The sequence below is a fragment of the Stenella coeruleoalba genome (assembly GCF_951394435.1).
Source record: "Stenella coeruleoalba genome assembly, chromosome: 1".
In the NCBI taxonomy this organism is placed as follows: domain Eukaryota; kingdom Metazoa; phylum Chordata; class Mammalia; order Artiodactyla; family Delphinidae; genus Stenella; species Stenella coeruleoalba.
The window spans coordinates 100,462,969-100,483,750 of record NC_137169.1 but is presented as its reverse complement, the minus strand read 5'-3'; the positions used below and the strand labels follow the sequence as shown (position 1 = coordinate 100,483,750).

The 20,782-nt window shown below is 38.4% G+C and overlaps 1 protein-coding gene across 2 annotated transcripts in view; it reads left to right on the top strand.

Annotated features, from left to right (window-relative positions):
• Positions 1–20,433, top strand: part of DENND2C (DENN domain containing 2C) — a 93,312-nt gene extending 72,879 nt beyond the window's left edge. For both annotated transcript variants that reach the window (XM_079925126.1, XM_079925127.1), the window contains exons 10-19: positions 1,021–1,090; positions 2,005–2,082; positions 2,667–2,807; positions 3,289–3,437; positions 3,912–4,089; positions 10,964–11,005; positions 11,946–12,051; positions 16,275–16,514; positions 16,757–16,843; positions 18,321–20,433. In XM_079925126.1, the coding sequence (XP_079781252.1) occupies positions 1,021–1,090; positions 2,005–2,082; positions 2,667–2,807; positions 3,289–3,437; positions 3,912–4,089; positions 10,964–11,005; positions 11,946–12,051; positions 16,275–16,514; positions 16,757–16,843; positions 18,321–18,352 (1,123 nt within the window). In that variant the 3' untranslated portion in view covers positions 18,353–20,433. The remainder of the gene's footprint in view (positions 1–1,020; positions 1,091–2,004; positions 2,083–2,666; positions 2,808–3,288; positions 3,438–3,911; positions 4,090–10,963; positions 11,006–11,945; positions 12,052–16,274; positions 16,515–16,756; positions 16,844–18,320) is intronic.
• The last annotated feature ends 349 nt before the right edge of the window (positions 20,434–20,782 follow it).

Genomic DNA, 20,782 nt, shown 5'->3' with positions numbered 1-20,782 from the left:
AAACTGTAATTATTGAATCATGTATTTAGGCTGAAAAGCGTGATTATGTGAACCATATCACATGCCAGTGACCTGCTGGAAGACAGCCTCAGCTGTTGCCTAAGTAGCTCTGCCCTTCCACCCCACGTTGCCTCCAGACTCTGCTCCTGTCTCTCCTAACCAGTTTAGCCTGATCGGCGCTCTCATCTCTGAGCCATCAACCCTGAAGCCTTTGTGCTGTCAGTTGTACTAATTGCATAGGCGGCTTCTTTCTTATTGGCCTGGCTGCTCCATGGTTGGCTTTCCCCAAGAGTTATGTGTGTTTATTCTAGAATGTCTGAAAAATACAGAGGAGTAAATAAAAAGCAGAAATTAAAAATCACTGGCATTCTGGTTGCTCAGAGATAAGCACTGTAAATGTTTTGAGATGTTCCCTTCCAATCTTTATTCGTGGCCAAATATAGACATATGTATATGTTGTTCAGATTTGAATTTCTTTTGATTGTTAATGAATTTATTTCTTGGGCATCTCTAGGTCTTCATTTTGTAAATTATCTATGCATATTTTTTGCCAGTGTTTCTAATGAGATGGTAATTTTCCTAATAATTTTTATGTATTAAGGATATAAACTTTTCCCTATCACAGTTCCATATGACCTCTCAGAACTAAATAGAAGAATTTGGAAGGGAAGATAGCTTATCAGAATTCTTTATAGTTTACCTATATATTTGACTAAACTGGACATTCAGCAGAAGGAAAATAGGCTTGATTAATAGCTGGACTAAATAAATAAGAAAGTAAAAGGAGGCAGCGGCATCAACAGCTCATCACATGCTATTCTCTCACTACAGTACAAAGCAAGATATTCTCAAGGGCTGGACATTCTCCCTCAGGAGGAATGTGACTTGCAATAAATACAATATTGCTGCCTCCTCTTACATCACAAAATGACTGCTGTTGGACTCTAATTTTTAATTGCTTGTTCCGAGGAATGTCATAAGCAGTTGTTTGGATCTCAAACTATTGACTGTTTTTTTCAGTGAAACGTTCTCCTTTGTCTTAACTGGTGAAGATGGGAGCCGGTGGTTTGGTTACTGTAAGAAGCTCTTGGTAAGTCCCAGACTTGTGCTACAGGCAGCTTTGGTAGAGGAACAAAAGAGTCAGACTAGGAACTTCAGAAACACGATCTCTAGATGAGTTTGGGGGCTACTCAGTGATCTGTGTATTATAAAGAAGCTAGTTAAGCTTTATATTTTTATTTTCTTTATTTTTTTGGCTGCGGTGGGTCTTAGTTGCAGCACGCAGGATCTTAGTTGCGACACACAGGATCTTACTTGTGGCATGCGGGCTTTTCTCTAGTTGTGGCACACGGGTTTCTCTCTAGTTGTAGCGTGCGGGTTTTCTCTCTCTAGTTGTGGCTCACGGGCTCCGGAGCGTGTGGGCTCTGTAGTTTGCGGCACGCAGGCTCTCTAGTTGAGACACATGAGCTCAGTAGTTGTGGCTCACGGGCTTAGTTGCCCTGTGGCATGTGGGATCTTAGTTCCCTGAGCAGGGATTGAACCCGAGTCCCCTGCACTGGAAGGAGGATTCTTTACCACTGGACCACCAGGGAAGTCCCGAAGCTATGTTAGCTTTAAACAGTAAGAGCAAGGTGGAGGTTAGCCACAGAGTGTTCCATAATAGAAACGGTATGGAGTTATTTTATTTATTTGTTTGTTTGTAATAGATGAAGAAAGCACTGACATTGTAGCTGAAGTCAGTCTGGTTATATTTGAGGAATGGAGTACAGTGAGCCAATCGAGGGAGCTCTGAGTTACTTCTTGCTTATATGCCATCACTAAACTCGAATAAATCATGCTATCATTTTTTTTTTTTTTTTAGCATTTTCTCATCTTTCAGTGTTCATTGAGAATGAGAGCTTTGGTTCCTACTCTATACTAAGGAGTATTAAGAGGTATTAATAGTCCAAATTAGTAAAGACTCGTGCTGTTTAATTTTTGCTTTGTTGTTGTTTTTTTTTTTAGCCAGAAGGCAAAGGAAAGCGACTCCCTGAGGTATACTGCATGGTCAGTCGCCTAGGCTGCTTCAACCTTTTTTCAAAGGTGAGTGGAGAATGGGCCCTATGAAAAGTGTTGTCCTTTCTGAGCTCTGAGTGAGTTTTTGTTTCTGATGACTTCACCAGGCAATGTTAAGTGGCATAGACTTTAACATAGTACTTTAGAAAGGGTTTCCCATTAGTAGATTAGAGCTACGGGTTTGAAGGCTTAAATTTAGACCTCTAATCCAGATGATGTTGCCCCGTCATCCTCATTTTGGTTTGCTAAACCTGCCAGCTTAAAGCAAAACATTGCCTGAAGTTTATCTTGTCTCATGTCTTTCCCAGACACCAAACTGCAGGGTATTATTGTGTCACCTTCTTTGCCCCTGCCTTAGTGATATAAAAAGGGGCTTCTCTTCTAAAATTAAGTTGATTTATTTTAGTAACTTTTCTTGGAGATTTAAAGGTACCTCTAAGAGAAATGATGCCTTTAATGAACTTTTATTCGTTGCAGAAGCTTATCTGTCTTGAAATCTGTTGGTATTATTTTCAAGTTTGTGCACCCAGTTTGGCAGTTCCTTCAATAGGATTCTTTTATGTTTTTGAACTGAGTCCCTAATTAAAAAAAAATCTTTTGTGTGTATGTAGATTTTAGATGAAGTAGAAAAGAGAAGAGAAATGTCTCCAGCTTTGGTTTACCCATTTATGCGAAGTGTCATGGAAGCTCCTTTCCCAGCTCCTGGACGCACCATCACAGTAAAGAGCTACCTCCCTGGGGCTGGAGATGGGGTAAGTTAGTTCATTTTGAAAAGGTTTGATAGCTGCCAAAAAGCAGGCCTTACACTAGTAGGCCTTACCTGATAGAAACCTTACAGGGTAGTTTTCTCTTTTTCATGAACTGCACAGAATATGTTTTGGTCACCAAAGCACTGGAGAAACATCCAGTTGATCTGTGAGATAGTTGATCCTAGACCCAGGAACCAGAGGTTTTCTATCATTTGTAGATTGAGCCCCTGCATAATATCTATTTCAGTGTGATAAATGAAGATTATACATACTATTGTCCAGTGGGATGAAAGATTTCACCAGAAATTTACAGCCCAAAAGTAAGGTATTAAGTCTTGGCATTAGCGTAGGCAGCTTCACAAACTCTTTGTAGCAGACCCTCTCTCTTGAATTTAACCTGTAAAAGAATGACAGGATCCATTAGTATTGTCATTAGGGATTGTTTTCCCACCTCAGCTCCCCTGATTCAAATTTTGCATTTCAGTCAATTGAACTGTGCCGACCACTGGACTCACGATTGGAACATGTTGATTTTGAATGTCTCTTTAAGTGCCTGAGTGTGTGCCATCTCATTCGGGTCTGTGCCTCTCTCCTTTTGGAGCGGAGGATAATCTTTGTTGCCAACAGCCTAAGGTGAGAAATAAGTAAAATGTGTCACTTCAGCCTGTTGTTTTACTTGTGCTTACTATTTTAAAATTTGGGCATATTAGAAAACACTTAGGTAGGATCTCAGTTACCTAATGCTATAGTGACATGGAGAATCCAAAAGCTATTTGCATTCGGCTATAACAGTGACTTTTGGGGGTTGCAATTAATTTACCTTCAAAATGTGTTTTGTTAAAACTGTTGTTAAAAATTGGAATTGCTTTTCTAAGTACACACTAGCTTTTAGCAATATAAATTGTGGGAAACAGCTAGATTGAGATTAAAGATATTCAGTAAATTAAGTTAAAATTTAAATAAAATGTTAAAATTTAATGAGTAATCACAGAATTGTTAATCTATGATCACTAACTGGCATCACTTTTGTAATTCTGTAACGTAATGTCTGAAATGCCCTCCATTGTTGTTCTTTATATGACACCGTTTGCTTTCTCCTCTGGCTAGCACCCTGTCAAAATGTGGCCATGCTGTGGTTGCCACACTGTATCCATTCACCTGGCAGCATACCTACATCCCAGTCCTGCCAGCATCTATGATCGACATTGTGTGCTCACCTACTCCTTTCCTTATTGGAATCCTGTCTTGCTCCTTACCACAGCTCCAGGACCTACCCATTGAAGAGGTGAGATGGGAGAAATAGTACCTGTGGAAAAGACTGGGGCACTGGCAAATGAAAACAAGTGATCTTTAACAGTGGTGGATATGTCATTAATTAATAATAATATATAATTATGATTGTTAATACATTATGCTATCATATTTTTGTATCTGTTTATGAAAATGAGAAAAATTCTGTAGTACACATGAATCTGAAGTTGTATCTTATTTGCAGTATTGAACCATGGGCTAATTCTTGTGTTATTCTGAATAGGTCTTTTTTTTTAAAAACATCTTTATTGGAGTATAATTGCTTTACAATGGTATGTTAGTTTCTGCTTTATAACAAACTGAATCAGCTATACATATACATATATCCCCATATCTCCTCCCTCTTGCATCTGCCTCCCACCCTCTCTATCCCACCGCTCTAGGTGGTCACAAAGCACCGAGCTGATCTCCCTGTGCTATGCGGCTGCTTCCCTCTGTCTATTTTACATTTGGTAGTGTGTGTATGTCCATCATGCCACTCTCTCACTTCGTCCCAGCTTCCCCTTCCCCCTCGCCATGTCCTCAAGTCCATTCTCTACATCTTCATCTTTATTCCTCTCCTGCCCCTAGGTTCTTCATAACCTTTTTTTTTTTTAGATTCCATATATATGTGTTAGCATATGGTATTTGTTTTTCTCTTTCTGATTTACTTCACTCTGTATGACAGAGTCTGGGTCCATCCACCTCACTACAAATAACTCAATTTCGTTTCTTTTTATGGCTGAGTAATATTCCATTGTATATATGTGCCACATCTTCTTTATCCATTCATCTGTTGATGGACACTTAGGTTGCTTCCATGTCCTGGCTATTGTAAATAGAGCTGCAGTGAACATTGTGGTACATGACTCTTTTTGAATTATGGTTTTCTCAGGGTATATGCCCGGTAGTGGGATTGCTGGGTCGTATGGTAGTTCTATTTTTAGTTTTTTAAGGAACCTCCATACTGTTCTCCATAGTGGCTGTATCAATTTACATTCCCACCAGCAGTGCAAGAGGGTTCCCTTTTCTCCACACCCTCTCCAGCATTTACTGTTTGTAGATTTTTTGATGGTGGCCATTCTGACTAGTGTGAGGTGATACCTCATTGTAGTTTTGATTTGCATTTCTCTAATGATTAGTGATGTTGAGCATTCTTTCATGGGTTTGTTGGCAATCTGTATATCTTCTTTGGAGAAATGTCTATTAAGGTCTTCTGCCCATTTTTGGATTGGGTTGTTTGTTTTTTTGTTATTGAGCTGCATGAGCTGCTTGTAAATTTTGGAGATTAATCCTTTGTCAGTTGCTTCATTTGCAAATATTTTCTCCCATTCTGAGGGTTGCCTTTTCATCTTGTTTATGGTTTCCTTTGCTGTGCAAAAGCTTTGACGTTTCATTACGTCCCATTTGTTTATTCTTGTTTTTATTTCCACTTCTCTAAGAGGTGGGTCAAAAAGGATCTTGCTGTGATTTATGTCATAGAGTGTTCTGCCTATGTTTTCCTCTAAGAGTTTGATAGTGTCTGGCCTTACATTTAGGTCTTTAATCCATTTTGAGTTTATTTTTGTGTATGGTGTTAGGGAGAGTTCTTATTTCATTCTTTTACATGTAGCTGTCCAGTTTTCCCAGCACCACTTATTGAAGAGGCTGTCTTTTCTCCATTGTATAGACGAATAGGTCTTTTTTAAAAAATCATACACAGAAACTACTCTAGGTTAATTTAATAAATTGTTTCAGATATAAAACACGTATAGATAAATGCCCAAACAAAATGTATGGCTCAGCTAATTATCACATAGTGAATGCTTATGTAACCAACATTGGAATAGAATAGAAATATTATGGCAATGGAAACAGAAGTCCCCATCATGCCTTTTTTTTTTTTTTTTTTTTTTTTTTGCGGTACGCGGGCCTCTCACTGTTGTGGCCTCTCCCTTTGTGGAGCACAGGCTCCGGACGCGCAGGCTCAGCGGCTACGGCTCATGGGCCCAGCCGCTCTGCGGCATGTGGGATCTTCCCAGACCGGGCCATGAACCCATGTCCCATGCATCGGCAGGTGGACTCTCGACCACTGCGCCACCAGGGAAGCCCCCCATCATGCGTTTTTAATTTAATTTTTTTAATTATTATTATTTTTTAAATTTTTTGGCCATGCCGCGTGTCATGTGGGATCTTAGTTCCCCCACCAGGGATCAAACCCGCACCTCCAGCATTTGAAGCGCGGAGTCTTAACCACTGGACTGCCAGGGAAGTCCCCCATCATGCTTTCTTCTAATCACTGTTCCCTTCCCCACCCCTTGCAAAAGGTAACCATTATGTTGACTTTCGTGGTGCTCATTTTCTTTTTTGTTTATAGCTTAACATCCTAGGCATGTATACCTAAACAATGTAATTCAGGTTTGCCTGGTTTTAAGCTTGAAATAAATGAACTCATACAGTATGTATGAGTTTCTTTCTTTCTTTCTTTTCTTTTTTCAGTCTGGCTTCTTTGGAGCAACATGATGTCTTTTTTTTTTTTTTGGCTGCATTGGGTCTTCGTTGCTGCGTGTGGGCTTTCCCTAGTTGCGGCGAGCGGGGCTACTTTTTGTTGTGGTGTGCAGGCTTCTCATTGCAGTGGCTTCTCTTGTTGTGGAGCACGGGCTCTAGGCAAGTGGGCTTCAGTAGTTGTGGCACGTGGGCTCAGTAGTTGTGGCTCGTGGACTTTAGAGCGCAGGCTCAGTAGTTGCAGGACGTGGGCTTAGTTGCTCCGTGGCATGTGGGATCTTCCCTGACCAGGGCTCAAACCCGTTTCCCCTGCATTGACAGACGGATTCTTAACCACTGCACCACCGGGGAAGTCCCCAACATTATGTCTTTAAGATTCATCCATGTTGATGGGTTTAACAACAGTAGTTTGATTATTCTAATTGTGTATAGTATTCCATTGTGTGAATGTGCCACAATTTTCTTATTCATTCTACAGTTGATTGACATCTGAGTTGTTTCCAGTTTGGAGTTATTATTAATAATGCTGCTATGAATATTCTTGTTCATGACCCTTGGTACATATGTACATATGTGCATGCAGTTTTATGGACATATACTTGGAAATGGAATTGCTGGGTCATAGAGTAAACCTTCAACTTTAGTAGGTAAAGTCAAGCTTTTCCAAAGTAGCTGTGCCAATTTAAACTTCCTCCAGCACTGTTCCTGTTGCTCCACATCCTTGACAGCCCTTGTTGTCATCAGTTTGTGTAATTTAGCCTATCTGATGGGTATGTAGTTGTACTCACTGTGGTTTAATTGGCATTCCTTGATTATGGTTGAGGGTGAGCATCTTTCTATATGTTTATTGGCCATTTGAATGTCATTTTTTGTCATCTTTTGTAAAATTCATAGGCTATATCCTTATACTGAATTGTTTACCCTCACTGATTTGTAAGAAGCGTTTTTATAGCTCTGGATACGAGCCCCTTTGTAGCTTACCTTTTCATTCTCCAAAATGGTGTTTTTTAAATACAGTGGTGTTCTTAATTTTAATGTGGTCAGAATTATCAATTTTTTTATGGTTAGTGTTTTTATGTGTGTGTGTGTGTGTGTGTGTGTGTGTGTGTGAACTGCTTAAGTTTTTCTTTGTATTAACTTGATGGACATAGCCTCCTATATTATCTCTTGGAAGATTTATTATTATGCCTTTAATTTTTGTTTCTGAAGTCGGGGGCTTGATTTTTTTTTATATATAATAGGAGGTAGGGGGAATTCCCTGGCAGTCCAGTGGTTAGGACTCCCTGCTTTCACTGCTGTGGGCGTGGGTTCAATCCCTGGTCAGGGAACTAAGATCCTGCAAGCCACACAGTGTGGCCAAAAAGAAAAAATGGAGGTAGGGGTCGTTTCATTTTTTTCATATGGATAGCCAACTATCCCAGTACCACTTATTGAAATAGCTCTTCTTCCCTATTACACTGATGGGTTAAGCTTTTTTTCTCCCTCAGTTTTATTGAGATATGATTGACGTGTAACATTGTATTAGTTTGAGATGTACAGCATAATGATATTATATGATATATGCATATATTTCAAAATAATTACACAGTAAGTTTAGTTAATATCCATCACCTCACATAGTTAGAAATTTTTTTTCTTGTTATGAGAACTTTTAAGATAGACTCTTAGCAACTTTCAAATATACAGTGTAGTATTATTAAATGTAGTCACCATGCTGTACATTACATATCCAGAACTTATTTATCTTATAACTGGAAATTTTTGCCTTTTGACCCCCTTCACCCATTCATCCATCCCCCACCCCCATGTCTGGCAACCACCAATCTGTTCTCTGTATCTTTGAATTCATTTGTTTTAGATTCCACATGTAAGTGGTATCTGTCTTTCTCTGCCTGACTTATTTCACTTAGCATCCATGTTGTCACCAATGGCAGGATTTTCTTCTTTATATGGCTGAATAATATTCCATTGTGTGTTTGTGTGTGTTTGTGTGTGTGTGTTTGTGTGTGTGTGTATGCATACACACATACCACATCTTCATCTAGTCATCTGTTGATGGACATTTAGGTTGTTTCCATTGTCATGTCTTTTGTAAGTAATGCTGCAGTGAACATGGGGGTACAGCTATTTCTTCAAAATAGTGATCTTATTTCCTTTGGTTTCATGTCCAGAAGTGGGATTGCTGAATCATGTGCTGATTCCATTTTTAATTTTTTGACGAACCTCCTTACTGTTTCCATAGTGGCTGAACCAATTTACATTCCCATAAAGAGTACACAATAGTTCCCTTTTCTCCACATTCTTGCCAGTATTTGTTATCTTTTGTCTTTTGTTGCTAGCCATTCTAACAGGTGATGATATCTCATTGTGGTTTTGATTTGCATTTCCCTGATGTGGAATACCTTTTCATGTGCTTGTTAGTCATTTGTATGTCTTCTTTGGAATAATGTCTATTCAGTTCCTCTGCCTATTTTTTAATTGGATTGTTTGGGGTTTTTTTTGCTTTTGAGTTGTATGAGTTCTTTATATATTTTGGGTAGTAACCCCTTATCCAATATATGATTTGCAAATGTTTTCTCCCATTCTTTACATTTCCTTTATATTTTATTGATGGTTTCCTTTGCTGTGCAGAAGCTTTTTAATTTGATGTAATCCTACTTGCTTATTTTTGCTTTTGTTGCCTTTGCTTTTGGTGTCAAATCCAAAAAATCATTGCCAAGACCAAGGTAAAGATGCTACCCCCTGTGTTTTCTTCTAGGAGTTTTATGATTTCAGGTCTTATGTTTAAGTCATTAATCCATTTTGAGTTGATTTTTGTGTATGGTGTAAGATTGGGTTCCAATTTTATTTTTTGGCATGCAGCTATCTAATTTTCCCAACACCATTTATTGAAGAGATTGTCCTTTCCCCATTTTATATTCTTGGCTCCTTTGTCATCAGTTAATTGACTGGGACTTCCCTGGTGGTCCAGTGGTGAAGACTGTGCGCTGCCAATGCAGAGGGCCCGGGTTCGACCCCTGTCAGGGAACTAGATCCCTCATGCCACAACTAAAGATCCCATTGATGCAACTAAGACCCAGTGCAGCCAAATTAATAAATTAATTAATTTAAAAAAAATTAATAAAAAAAGTTAATTGACTATGTGTGGGGTTTATTTATGGACCCTCTATTCTGTTCCACTGAGCCATGTGTCTGTTTTATGCCAGTACCATACTGTTTTGATTACTATAGTTTTGTAATATAGCTTGAAATCAGGAGGTATGATGGTCTCTACCTTTATTCTTCTTTCTCAAGATCATTTTGGCTATTTGGAGTCTTTTGTGGTTCCATGGAAATTTTACAATTGTTTGTTCTCTTTCTGTGAAAATTGCCATTGGAATTTTGGTAGGGATTGCACTGACTCTGTAGATTGCTTTGGGTAATTTAGACATTTTAACAATATTAATTCTTCCAGTCCATGAGCATGGAATATCTTTCCATTTATTTGTGTATTGTTCAGTTTCTCTCATCAGTGTCTTATAGTTTTCAGCACAAATATCTTTTACCTCCTTGTTTAAATTTATTCCTAGGTATTTTATTCTTTGTGGTGCAATTGAAAATGGGGTTGTTTTCTTAATTTATTTTTCAGACACTTCATTGTTAGTGTATAGAAACACTTCTGATTTTTGTATTAACCTATTTTTTTAACTTGTTATAATGGAAAATTTTAAACATATGTAAAAGTAAACAAGAGAGTAAAATAAATCCAATCACCCTTCTTAAATACTTACAAAGTTTTGGCCAATCATACTTCTACCTCTCTCCCATAATATTTTGAAGTATATCCTGACATAATTTCATAGTTCTAAATATTGCAATATGAATTTCTATAAGGTCATTTTTAACATAATCACAATACCATTATCACACCTAAAAAATTTAATAACAGTTCCTCAATATCAGAAAAATTCAGTATTCAGCTCTCTTATTATTTCATAAATTTTTAATAGTTTGAATTAAGTTCCAAATAAAGTCCATGCAGTGCATTTGGTTGGTGTGGTTTTTTTAGTCTCTTTTAATCTCTAGGTGTGCTGCCGTCATTTTTTTTTAACTTGAAATTCTTTTTACTTGTGTTGATGAGTTAACTTTTAAATGGGCTGACACTTTAAGTTAGTGTATAATAATATTGAATCACTTTATACACCTGAAACTAATATAATATTTAAGTCAATTATACTTCAATTTTTAAAAAAAGAAAGGAAACAAAACAAATAAACCTTTAAGTTTATTTAAAACTATTCCCCTTTGCATGAAAGAATCAAAACACTCTTCCTGATCTAGCAGTGTCTAATGTATTTCTCTGTGAATGTCTCTGGTTTAACTTGTCTGGCTCCTTTATTCCGTAGGTGCTGATAGTTGATCTCTGTGCAGACAAGTTCTTACAGGAGGTGAGTGACAAAGGAGGTGATTATGTAATATTTGGGTATAATTGGCCAGAAAATATGTGAAAGTGCTTAGAGAAGGTGACTCAGGCAAGACTTACAGTTCCTACACATACTTGACTTGACACTGCGGCCAATCATACAAGATTGACCTGAAAAATTTGATTTGGGTTCATAGCTCACTGTCCCAACTTAGGGAAGGAGGAAACAGATTAACTGCCATTCTCAAAAGAGGTAACCCTCCCTTCAAGTCTTATGGGTTGATGTATAGGTCTCTACTTTAATTAAATTTAACAAGCATTCAGCACCAATTATTTCTAGATATTCTGTTACCCAGTCAGAAACTAAAGATGAGTAAGATACTCAGTTTGATCTCTCAGGCCTTATAGTTTAAAGGGGAGGGGAGAGGGAGCAGACATAGCCATAAAGTTTTAGAAATGGTGTAATAGAAACTTATACAAGATACAGTAGGGGCAGAAAGGAAGTGTCACTTATTCTAGATAGTGAAGTGGAGAGGAGAGTTAGTAAAGCCTTAGAGCAGCCCTCTGTATGTAACCTGTATATAGTTTTGTGAGCACTGAGGGCAGGGTGAAAAGAATGTTTCCCAAGACTGTCTTTTTTCAGAATCAGTCAGCTCGTCACATGTGAAGCACCATTTATTTGGGGATGATCTTTGTAATATAGCATAAGACTTGGAGATGAGAAACATTTTGTGGGAAAGTGCCAGAAAATTTTATAAGGCATATTATTTATTTTTCTTAAATGTAATGAAGATGTATGCACCATAAGTTTTGTGGATTCTGCTCAATGTAGGGAAGGAAGCTTGAGACTGACTCTTCAGCCATAATATATACAAAGCTACCTGTGGACTTTGAGGGACTTAAATAAGGCATGTTTGAGACTTTTTCTCTCAAAGCTCATGAAAATCTCAATTTCTTCTCTTAAGGTATCTGATGAGGATGACATTCTACCACCTAAACTCCAGGCTGCCCTGATACAAATTTTGGAAGAACGAAATGAAATTTTGGCTCAGGAGCAGAATTTTTTACAAGGTATGAGACAAGTGGTCTGAGGATTTAAGGTCAAGGCAGTAAATACCACATGCCCAGCACCCTGCCAAAGCATATGCAATAGCAGTATGAGATTGCCTGTGCCTTCGTAAGCTTATAGTCAGCTTTCTTGCTCACCCTCAGCTGTGCCAAGTCCCCTTCTATTTCAGGACTTTTGCACTTGCTCAGTTCCATGTATGGAATGCTATTCCCCTAGATATCCACAGGGCTCCTGCTCTTTGTTCTTGCAGGCCCATGCTCAAATGTCACTTTCTTAGTGAGGCCTTTTCTGACTGTCCTGTTTAAAATTGTTCCTGTTCCCTTAGCATGTCCTATCCTCCTCCCTGACCTTATTTTTCTCCATGGCTTTCATCACCATCTGATGTGCTAAAATGTAAGTTCCATGAGAGCAGTGACCATCTATTTGTTTTCTATTTCCAGTACTGTAAACAGCATTCAGTAAATAGGTATTCAATAAGTATTTGTTGAATAAAAGGATGAATAATATTTTATGGGTGGCTTACTCTGTGCCAGGCATTGTTTTAAGCACTTAGCATACATCTTATTTCATCCTTGTAATATCTTTATGAAGCAGGTGTTATGATTTAATCCCCATTCTACAGGGGAGAACACTAAGGCTGTTTACCAATGGGGAACATTAGAGAAGGGGAAGGTTTAGAGGACTAACTAAAAGTTCAGTTTTTAATATTAAGTTTGAGATACCTATTGGACATCCAATACCTGGCAGACTTTCAGCTGGAGATATCAAGTAGGCATTTATATACGTGAAGTTGAGATTCAGAGGAAAGATTTGGGCTAGAGACATACATTTAAAAGTTGCTATTTTAAAGCTGTGGGAACAGATGAAATAGCCCAATAGAGTAAGTATAGAGAGAAAATTAAAAAGATTTAAGGATTGAGCCCTGGTTGGGGATGATGTGCTTAGATTTCCAACTTTTGGTAGTTGGGAAGAGGAGAAGGATCCAGCAAAGGAGACTAAAAGGAGCAGCTAGTGAAGTAGGTGAAAAACCAGGAGTATGTGATATTGTAGAAACTGAGTGAAGAAAGTATTCCATGAAGGAAAGAGTAAGCAGTTATGTTTTTTTGTTTTTATTTTTATTGGAGTATAGTTGCTTTACAATATTGTGTTAGTTTGTACAGTACAGCAAAGTGAATCAGGTATATGTATACATATAGCCCCTCTCTTTTGGATTTCCTTCTCATTTATGTCACCACAGAGCACTGAGTAGTTTGCTGTGCTATACAGTAGGTTCTCATCAGTTATCTGTTTTATACATGGTATCAATAGTGTATATATGTCAACCCCAATCTCCCTAACCCTAAAAGAAATAAAAAACAAGCTATAAACTAGATGAAGGCATTTTCAACAAATATAACTAACAAAGGAATAGTATCTAGAATTTAGTTTTTAAAATTCTTACAGTTTAAAAGTAAAAAGATGAACAACCCAAGAGGAAAATGGGGGAAAGATATGAACAGTCATTTCATAGAGGAGGAAACATGAAAGGCCAATAAATATATGAAAAGATATACAACCCCATCAAAATCAGGGAAATGTAAATTAAAACCACAGTGAGATACCATTTTATACCCACCATATTGGCAAAAATTTAAAAGTCTGACAGTATCAGGTGTTGATGAGAATGTGTAAGTTACTTCAACCCCTTTGGAAAAACAATTTGGCATCATCTAGTAACATTAAAGGTGTACATATCCTGCAACCCAACAATTCCATTTTAGATATATACACAGAGAAACTCTTGTACATTATAACTAGGAAACAAGTACAATAATTTTTATAGTGTTATTGTATGTGATAGCAAAAACTGAAACAACCTAGATGTCCACTGACAGGAGAATATAGCATTTAAAAAAAAGAAGCTTAAAAACACACATTTTGAAGATCTGGCGTGCCGCAACTAAGACCCAACACAGCCAAATAAATAAATAAATAAATATTTTTTAAAAAACACGTTGAATTAAAACAGTAAGTTGCAGAAGAATATAATGTTTTATATAATGTTCAAAGACATACAAAACCTAACAGTATGTTGTTGGTGTTGGATGTGTATGGTAAGACTGTAATGTAAAGCAAATGATACACACAAAATTAAAAAAAATGGTCACCCTCTATTGCAAAGTAGGGGAAGAACACCACTGAGAGAGCATCACACAGGGAACTTCAGAGATACACGTGATGTTCTATTCTAAGCTTTGTGGTGGGCACTTGTGTGGTCATCTCACTCCTGATCTTAAGAAATATTTTACAAGAATCTATAAAGTTATTCATTAAAACAGAAACAAAGAATGGAAGATAAGTTATAGAGAAACATAATTTTTTAAAGAAAGGGAATTAGGTGTAAGAAAGTAGGTACAACAGGTATAAACAGCTCTTCCAAGAAATCTTTTGCTGCGAACTGGAGGAGAGATGGGACAGTAACTGGAGGCGATGGGAGAGTGGGGCAAAAGCGTTAATGATAAAGCAGTGATGGATTCTCAGCTGCAGAAAGAAAGAGATGAGAAGGAAGTCTGTTGAACAAAATATAACAAAAATCTAGATTAGAATAAAAATGTAGGGACTTCCCTGGTGGTCCAGTGGTTAAGATTCTGCTTTCCAATGCAGGGGACATGGGTTCGATCCCTGATTGGGGAACTAAAATCCCACATGCTATGGGGCAACTAAGCCCACATGCCAGAACTAGAGAAAAGCCCACACGCTACAGCTAAGACCTGATGCAGCCAAATAATAAAAATGAAATTAAAAAAAAAAGAATAAAAATGTTAATGTCGGAAGAGAGCTCAGAAATTGCCTAATCAGCCACCTCATTATACAGATATGGAAAGAGAGGCCATGAGAGGTAAAGCAGGTTGCCCACTATTATACAGCTGCTTCATGGTAGAAGTCTGATTAAACCTGGGTCCCAGATCCCCAGTCAGCCCATGGGAAAGAGCAAGAGACATTGTGAGGAAAAGAATACTATTTTGATATGGGAGGAAAAGGAGGAGTCTAAGTTGAACCTGAGGTTTCAGCCTGGAACCTGGAAGGCAACACATTGTGCTATATTATAGTGGTTAAGAATCACTTGACTTGGGAGCCCTGCAGCTTCTCCATGGTACTGGATGAGGGGACCCTGGAGAATGTCTTTGATTTGAGCCTCAGTTTCCTCAGCTCTAAAAGGGAAATAATAGACTTACCTCACTGGATTATTTTAAAATTTGTAAAAGCACTCAATACATTATTATTTATTATGGAATAATCATGATGCAATATGAAATGAGAAAGTTGAGAGAGAAACTGATTTGGTGGAGAAATATAATGAATTTGGTTTTTGGCATGTATTGTTTATTTGATTTGTAGTCTACCAATTTCCCAAAAGGACCTGAGATGGTGACTTTTTTTTTTTTTTTGGCTTGCCGGGCAGCTTGCAACATCTTAGTTCCCTGACCAGGGATCAAACCCATGCCCTCAGCAGTGAGAGCACAGAGTACTAACCACTGGGCATCCAGGGAATTCCCTAGATGGTGACTTTTAGACAAATGGAATGTAAGTGCTAATGGGACAGCCAAATGATGATCACCTATAGGTAGCCTGAAAATGTAGAAAGTGAATTTTGGTGAAATATCAGGACTGGAGATCTGAGGTTGAGAATTATTGACAAAGAAAGCCAGCTCTCTCTGCATATACCAGTTAGCTCTTTAAGGAAAGGAATGTTGAAGAGAAGGGGTCCAAAGACCATGCCTAGGAAGAAGAAGAAGAGGCAAGAGCAAAACCAATGTTTTTGGTCCTAAAGGCAGGAGAGGAATCAGGAAATCAGGAGAGCATAAAGTTGTGGGAGACAAGAGGAATGAGGAGGAGGTCAGCACAAATACAGCACAGAGTTTAAAGGAGGATAAAAATAGAAAAGGAGATTAAATTTGGCTGGTTCTCACTGGTGGCCTTTGAAAGAGCCATTACAGTGAAATCACAGATGTGCAGACCACAGTATGCGTGGGAAGAACATGAAGGTAAGGATATAAGCCATTTGCTTTTTTTCAGGTCGTGAAGAGTACAAGAAAGCTAAGAATGAGGATTCCTACATTTATTCTCTGTCCTTTAATCTATGATCCCCTAGGCGTCACTTTGATAACTGGAGCCAGTGTCCCTATAAACACAAAACTTAGGGGATTTTTTTCCCTCCTTCTTTCTTTTTTCGTTCATTTTGCAGAAGATGTGACACTCAACTCTCTGGTGTCCGAAGCATTTGTCAGGTTTTTTGTTGAACTGGTGGGACATTATTCTTTGAGCATGACTGTCACTGAGCATGGGGAGCGTGTATTCCAAAGGGAGCCATTCCGTAAATCCCACACCTCCCGAAGTGTACGCCACTTCCTGGATCTCTTCATGGAAACTCAGATGTTTGCAGGATTCATCCAGGACCGAGAGCTTCGGAAAAGTGGGGTGAAAGGTCAGTTTCATCATAAAGTTCTCCCTCTGTATTTAGTGAGTACTTGAAAGATTTGAAAATAATATATAAAAAAATAGCATAAAGCTACAAGGGGTCACTATGAGTTGTTTATTATGGGAAACATTTATTTTGTGATATTGTTTTAGCTACGGAAGTACATTGGTAGTGAGTACAGAGTTTTATTCAATTGATTTTCAGTCTTAAATGTATGGCAGTTTCATCAACATGAGTTTTTCTTGTAGGTTTGTTTGAGATCCGGGCCCTCCAGTATTTGGAAACAATTCCTGAGTCTGAGCCCAGTGGAGTGAATAGAATTTTGCGGACTCTTGGTAAGTTGCTGTGTTTTCCTGTTAGATAAATATAGTTAAAAAAAAAAAAACTTTTGCGGTAAGCATGCCTCATCACAAAAGCTTTATCATCACATCAACAATATAACCTCAAGGAGGGTGACCAGAAACCATGACCCTATTTCCAAAGTGTTTTGGAGAAAGACAAAAGTCTTTCTCAGAGGTTAGGATTCTCCATCAGAGTCGTCCATGGGGCTGTTTTCCTCAGATGAAGCTCCCTCATGATATAAGAATTCTGCATATCATGATTATTAATCTTTTCTAGGCCACATCCCTGGAAGAATCTTATTAAAATCTGTACCTTTTCCCAGAAAAATATACTTGGAGCATACAAACAAATTATGCATATAATTTTAGGGTGTTAATGGACCCCCTTGAAGCCCATCCATATGCTCCAGGTTAAAAATACCTGGTTCAGAGGGCATCTGAGGCAAAAGAGGATTTCCTGCAAGTCTCTAATTTTACTCTTCACAAGGAAACACAGTTGTTTATGATTTTTCAATTATATTTAACTTTTAATTATCCAGTATGATGTAGGAGAACAGTGGTGTGGTAGCCCCAAACAATGAAGAACCTGTATTCTATGGTATTTATATTGGTCTTTGAAATATATGCCCCCCTAATTAAAATTAGCCCCTAATTAGCTGAGAGACCATGGACAATCATGTCTAGGGCTATTATTTCATCTTTATACCATGGTGTTAGATTAGATCAGTGGTTCTCAGCTCTGATTACAATATTATAATCTCTGGGGAATTTAAATGAAAATCCAGGGAATTTCCTGGCGTTCCAGTGGTTAGGACTTCACGCTTCCAATGCAGGGGCATGGGTTCGATCCCTGGTCAGGGAACTAAGGTCCTGCAAGCTGTGTGGTGCGGCAAGAAAAAGAAAAAACAAAAAGAAAATCCACCCCACACCCCACACCAGGCTCCACAAAATCTCTGGGGAGCAGGACAGCTGATTTTAACCTACAGTCAGGTTTGAAAACCATGGGATTAGATGATGTCTCAGTTCTCTTCTACCTCTACAATTAGAAATGTGGGGATTTTGTGTGTGTGTGTTTGGTTTGGTTTGGTTTGGGGTTTTTTGGTGGTTAAACACATCAACTGGACTTCCCTGGTGGCGCAGTGGTTGAGAGTCCGCCTGCCGATGCAGGGGAGGCGGGTTCGTGCCCCAGTCCGGGAGGATCCCACATGCCGCAGAGCGGCTGGGCCCGTGAGCCATGGCCGCTGAGCCTGTGCGTCCGGAGCCTGTGCTCTGCAGTGGGAGAGGCCACAACGGTGAGAGGCCTGCGTATCGCAAAAAAACAAAACAAAACAAAAAAAACCATCAACTGATAGCTTGAGATGGCAGCTTACTTCTGGGCTGTTCTGAATGACTAGGTTTAATCCCTTGCCTCAAATAATGTATAATAAATAAAAATGAACTAATGAGAGTTCACTCTACTTTTTTCCTTTAGGAAGTAAAATGAAATTTCTTCAGAAGAAATGAAATCTTTGATTGACAGCCTCCATCCTAAATAGAACAGAAAGTGACAAAGAAACTATTTTTCCAAGAGTCAAGATGCCCTGAAGTATTCTACAAAGTCTTGAAAGTTGAAAGGTTACAGAGCGGGCCAGGTTCTCGGAGGAGGATTCTCCTGTTGCTGCTGTAGTAATCACTGGAGAATTGTTGGGAGTAGTCTGGAACCAATGCTCCCTTTACTCTGCCACCAGATTTTTTTTAAGTGGCCTTTCTTTTTGATTCTTGAGCTCATTCTTTGTGTTTTGAGCTTAGTCTATGAAGGCATTTGTCTTTTACAAGAAAGAGATGGTGTTGCATTTTAAAAACAGCTCATAGATGAGCACAATGAGAAAAGTGCTGCATTTAAGGTACTACGGAGGCATGATAGACGTAGAGGACTAGCCCTTCACACATAATTCTCATCACTGAAATACCATGGCAGCTTTAAACCTATGGGCTGTTTGAGCTGAGCTAAGGACTATACTCTTTTTTTTTTTTTTTTTTTTTTTTGGTCTAATGCCCTGTCTAGGGGAATCTCACTTATGTGGAAGCCCTATGTATTATCACTGTTATTGAGTATCTTATAAAAATAGACATTTTATAGCGCCTCCTCCACATTGTGTGGCACTTGGGTAGCTTGTCCCACGCATGTCAGCATTAAACTTTGGGGAATTATAGCTAATGGGGGACTTCCCTGGCAGTCCAGTGGTTAAGACTCCATGCTTCCACTGCAGGGGCACAGGTTTGATCCCTGGTCCGAGAACTAAGATCCCCCATGCAGATTCCACATGCCGCATGGCATGGCCAAAAACAAGAAAAGAAAAAAATATATACCTAACAGGAAAATGTCCTTTAAGGGCATGAGAACTACCTTCTTTTTTAGTGTCCACCATGTGCCATGAATGGTACATGTATGTATGTCATCTTGTTTAGTCTTTAAATCAACTTTATGAGATATTTGCATCTGCATTTTACTAATGAGGAAAATGGAATTCAGAGTTTAAATAACTTTAAACTGAAGCTAGGACTATTAGTTTATGAACACATAGAAAGTTGGTTATTCCTACAGATGGAAATTTGAACTCTGTGGGACTATAGTTATTGAAAAAGCTTTTTTTTTGTTTTTGTTTTTTAAGCTGAAGTGTACCAGAGTCAACTTGCAGCTCTGAGAATAAGGGACTTCAAACTATAGGTGTCTAGATGAGACTTTTTTTGGTTCCTCTAGAAATGTTGGACTTTTTGCTCTAGTTAAATTGGACTCAGAATATGGACATTTCCTGGGCACACACCACATAATCACTCCAACCCATAATATCTAAAGTAGTAGTAGTGGTATGAAAGAGGAATTTGTCAGCATTGGTGTAACGCTAATTGATAAATGTTACAGCAAGTGTCAGTTTGTTTTCTTCAACTCCTGCTGATGGCTTTAACTGGCATAAAAAATATTTATTCAAACTTAAAGCATTATAAGTTGTGTTATGATACAACTTATTAACTTGTGCAGTATTGTCATTACAACCCATTCAGGTGTGCGTGAATGGATCTGAAGCAGACACCATTTAAGATGGGTGCTGTATAATTCAATTCCTATAGATGTGGGCCAAGAAAATAGAACTAAGCCTATGTTAAAAAAAAAAAAAAAAGTTTATTAAGCAGCTTACCTCAGTGGGGCTTTTACCAGACATGTCCCCATTTGGTCTCCTCTAACACTCCCACCCTGAGGGAACAATTAGTAACTGGGAATTGAGTGTTGATAAAATGGGGGTATAAGGTGTTACTGTGGTGGATCCCAGACATCCCTCTGTGAGGAGACCTTTTCTTCAGGGATGGGAGTCTTATCCCTGCGATCTGAAGCTGCTTCCTTTTCTTTGGTCTGTTTTATTTTTTGTTTGTAAAGTATTACAAATTCTGGACACACTTGTAAAATAATCGCTGAAAATTTGTATAAAATGTTTACGGATCTTTTAATGAATAAACACAAAAAATTCAATGGATCTTCTGGAGAATTTGAAATAAAATTGTTTAAGCTGTAAAGATATTTTACTTCACTTAAATCTATAGCTAACACATTTATCTAATGGTAGGTAAAAGATAATCGATCCAAGACTAACCAAGCTTTAATTACAGTGGCCAACATTTCCAGGCTCTTGGCAAAGTCGGGGTCTAGATTTGCACACCGGGCACGGTATATATAGTCCGACTACCTTATTTGGTCTTTCCCTGCTTAGTCAAAAGGAACTGGAAGCCAGGGACCAGAGACTGGGCACCAGCAGTAGCAGGAGTGGTCGGAGGCAATGAGAAACTATTCTATTACCAGAATTTCTAAGGGCAAAATGATTGGATTTTATACACGCCCTGAATGCGAAATCACAGTCTTTTTAAAAGATGGGATTAGCGGGCGGTTATCTCGCGCTGGGG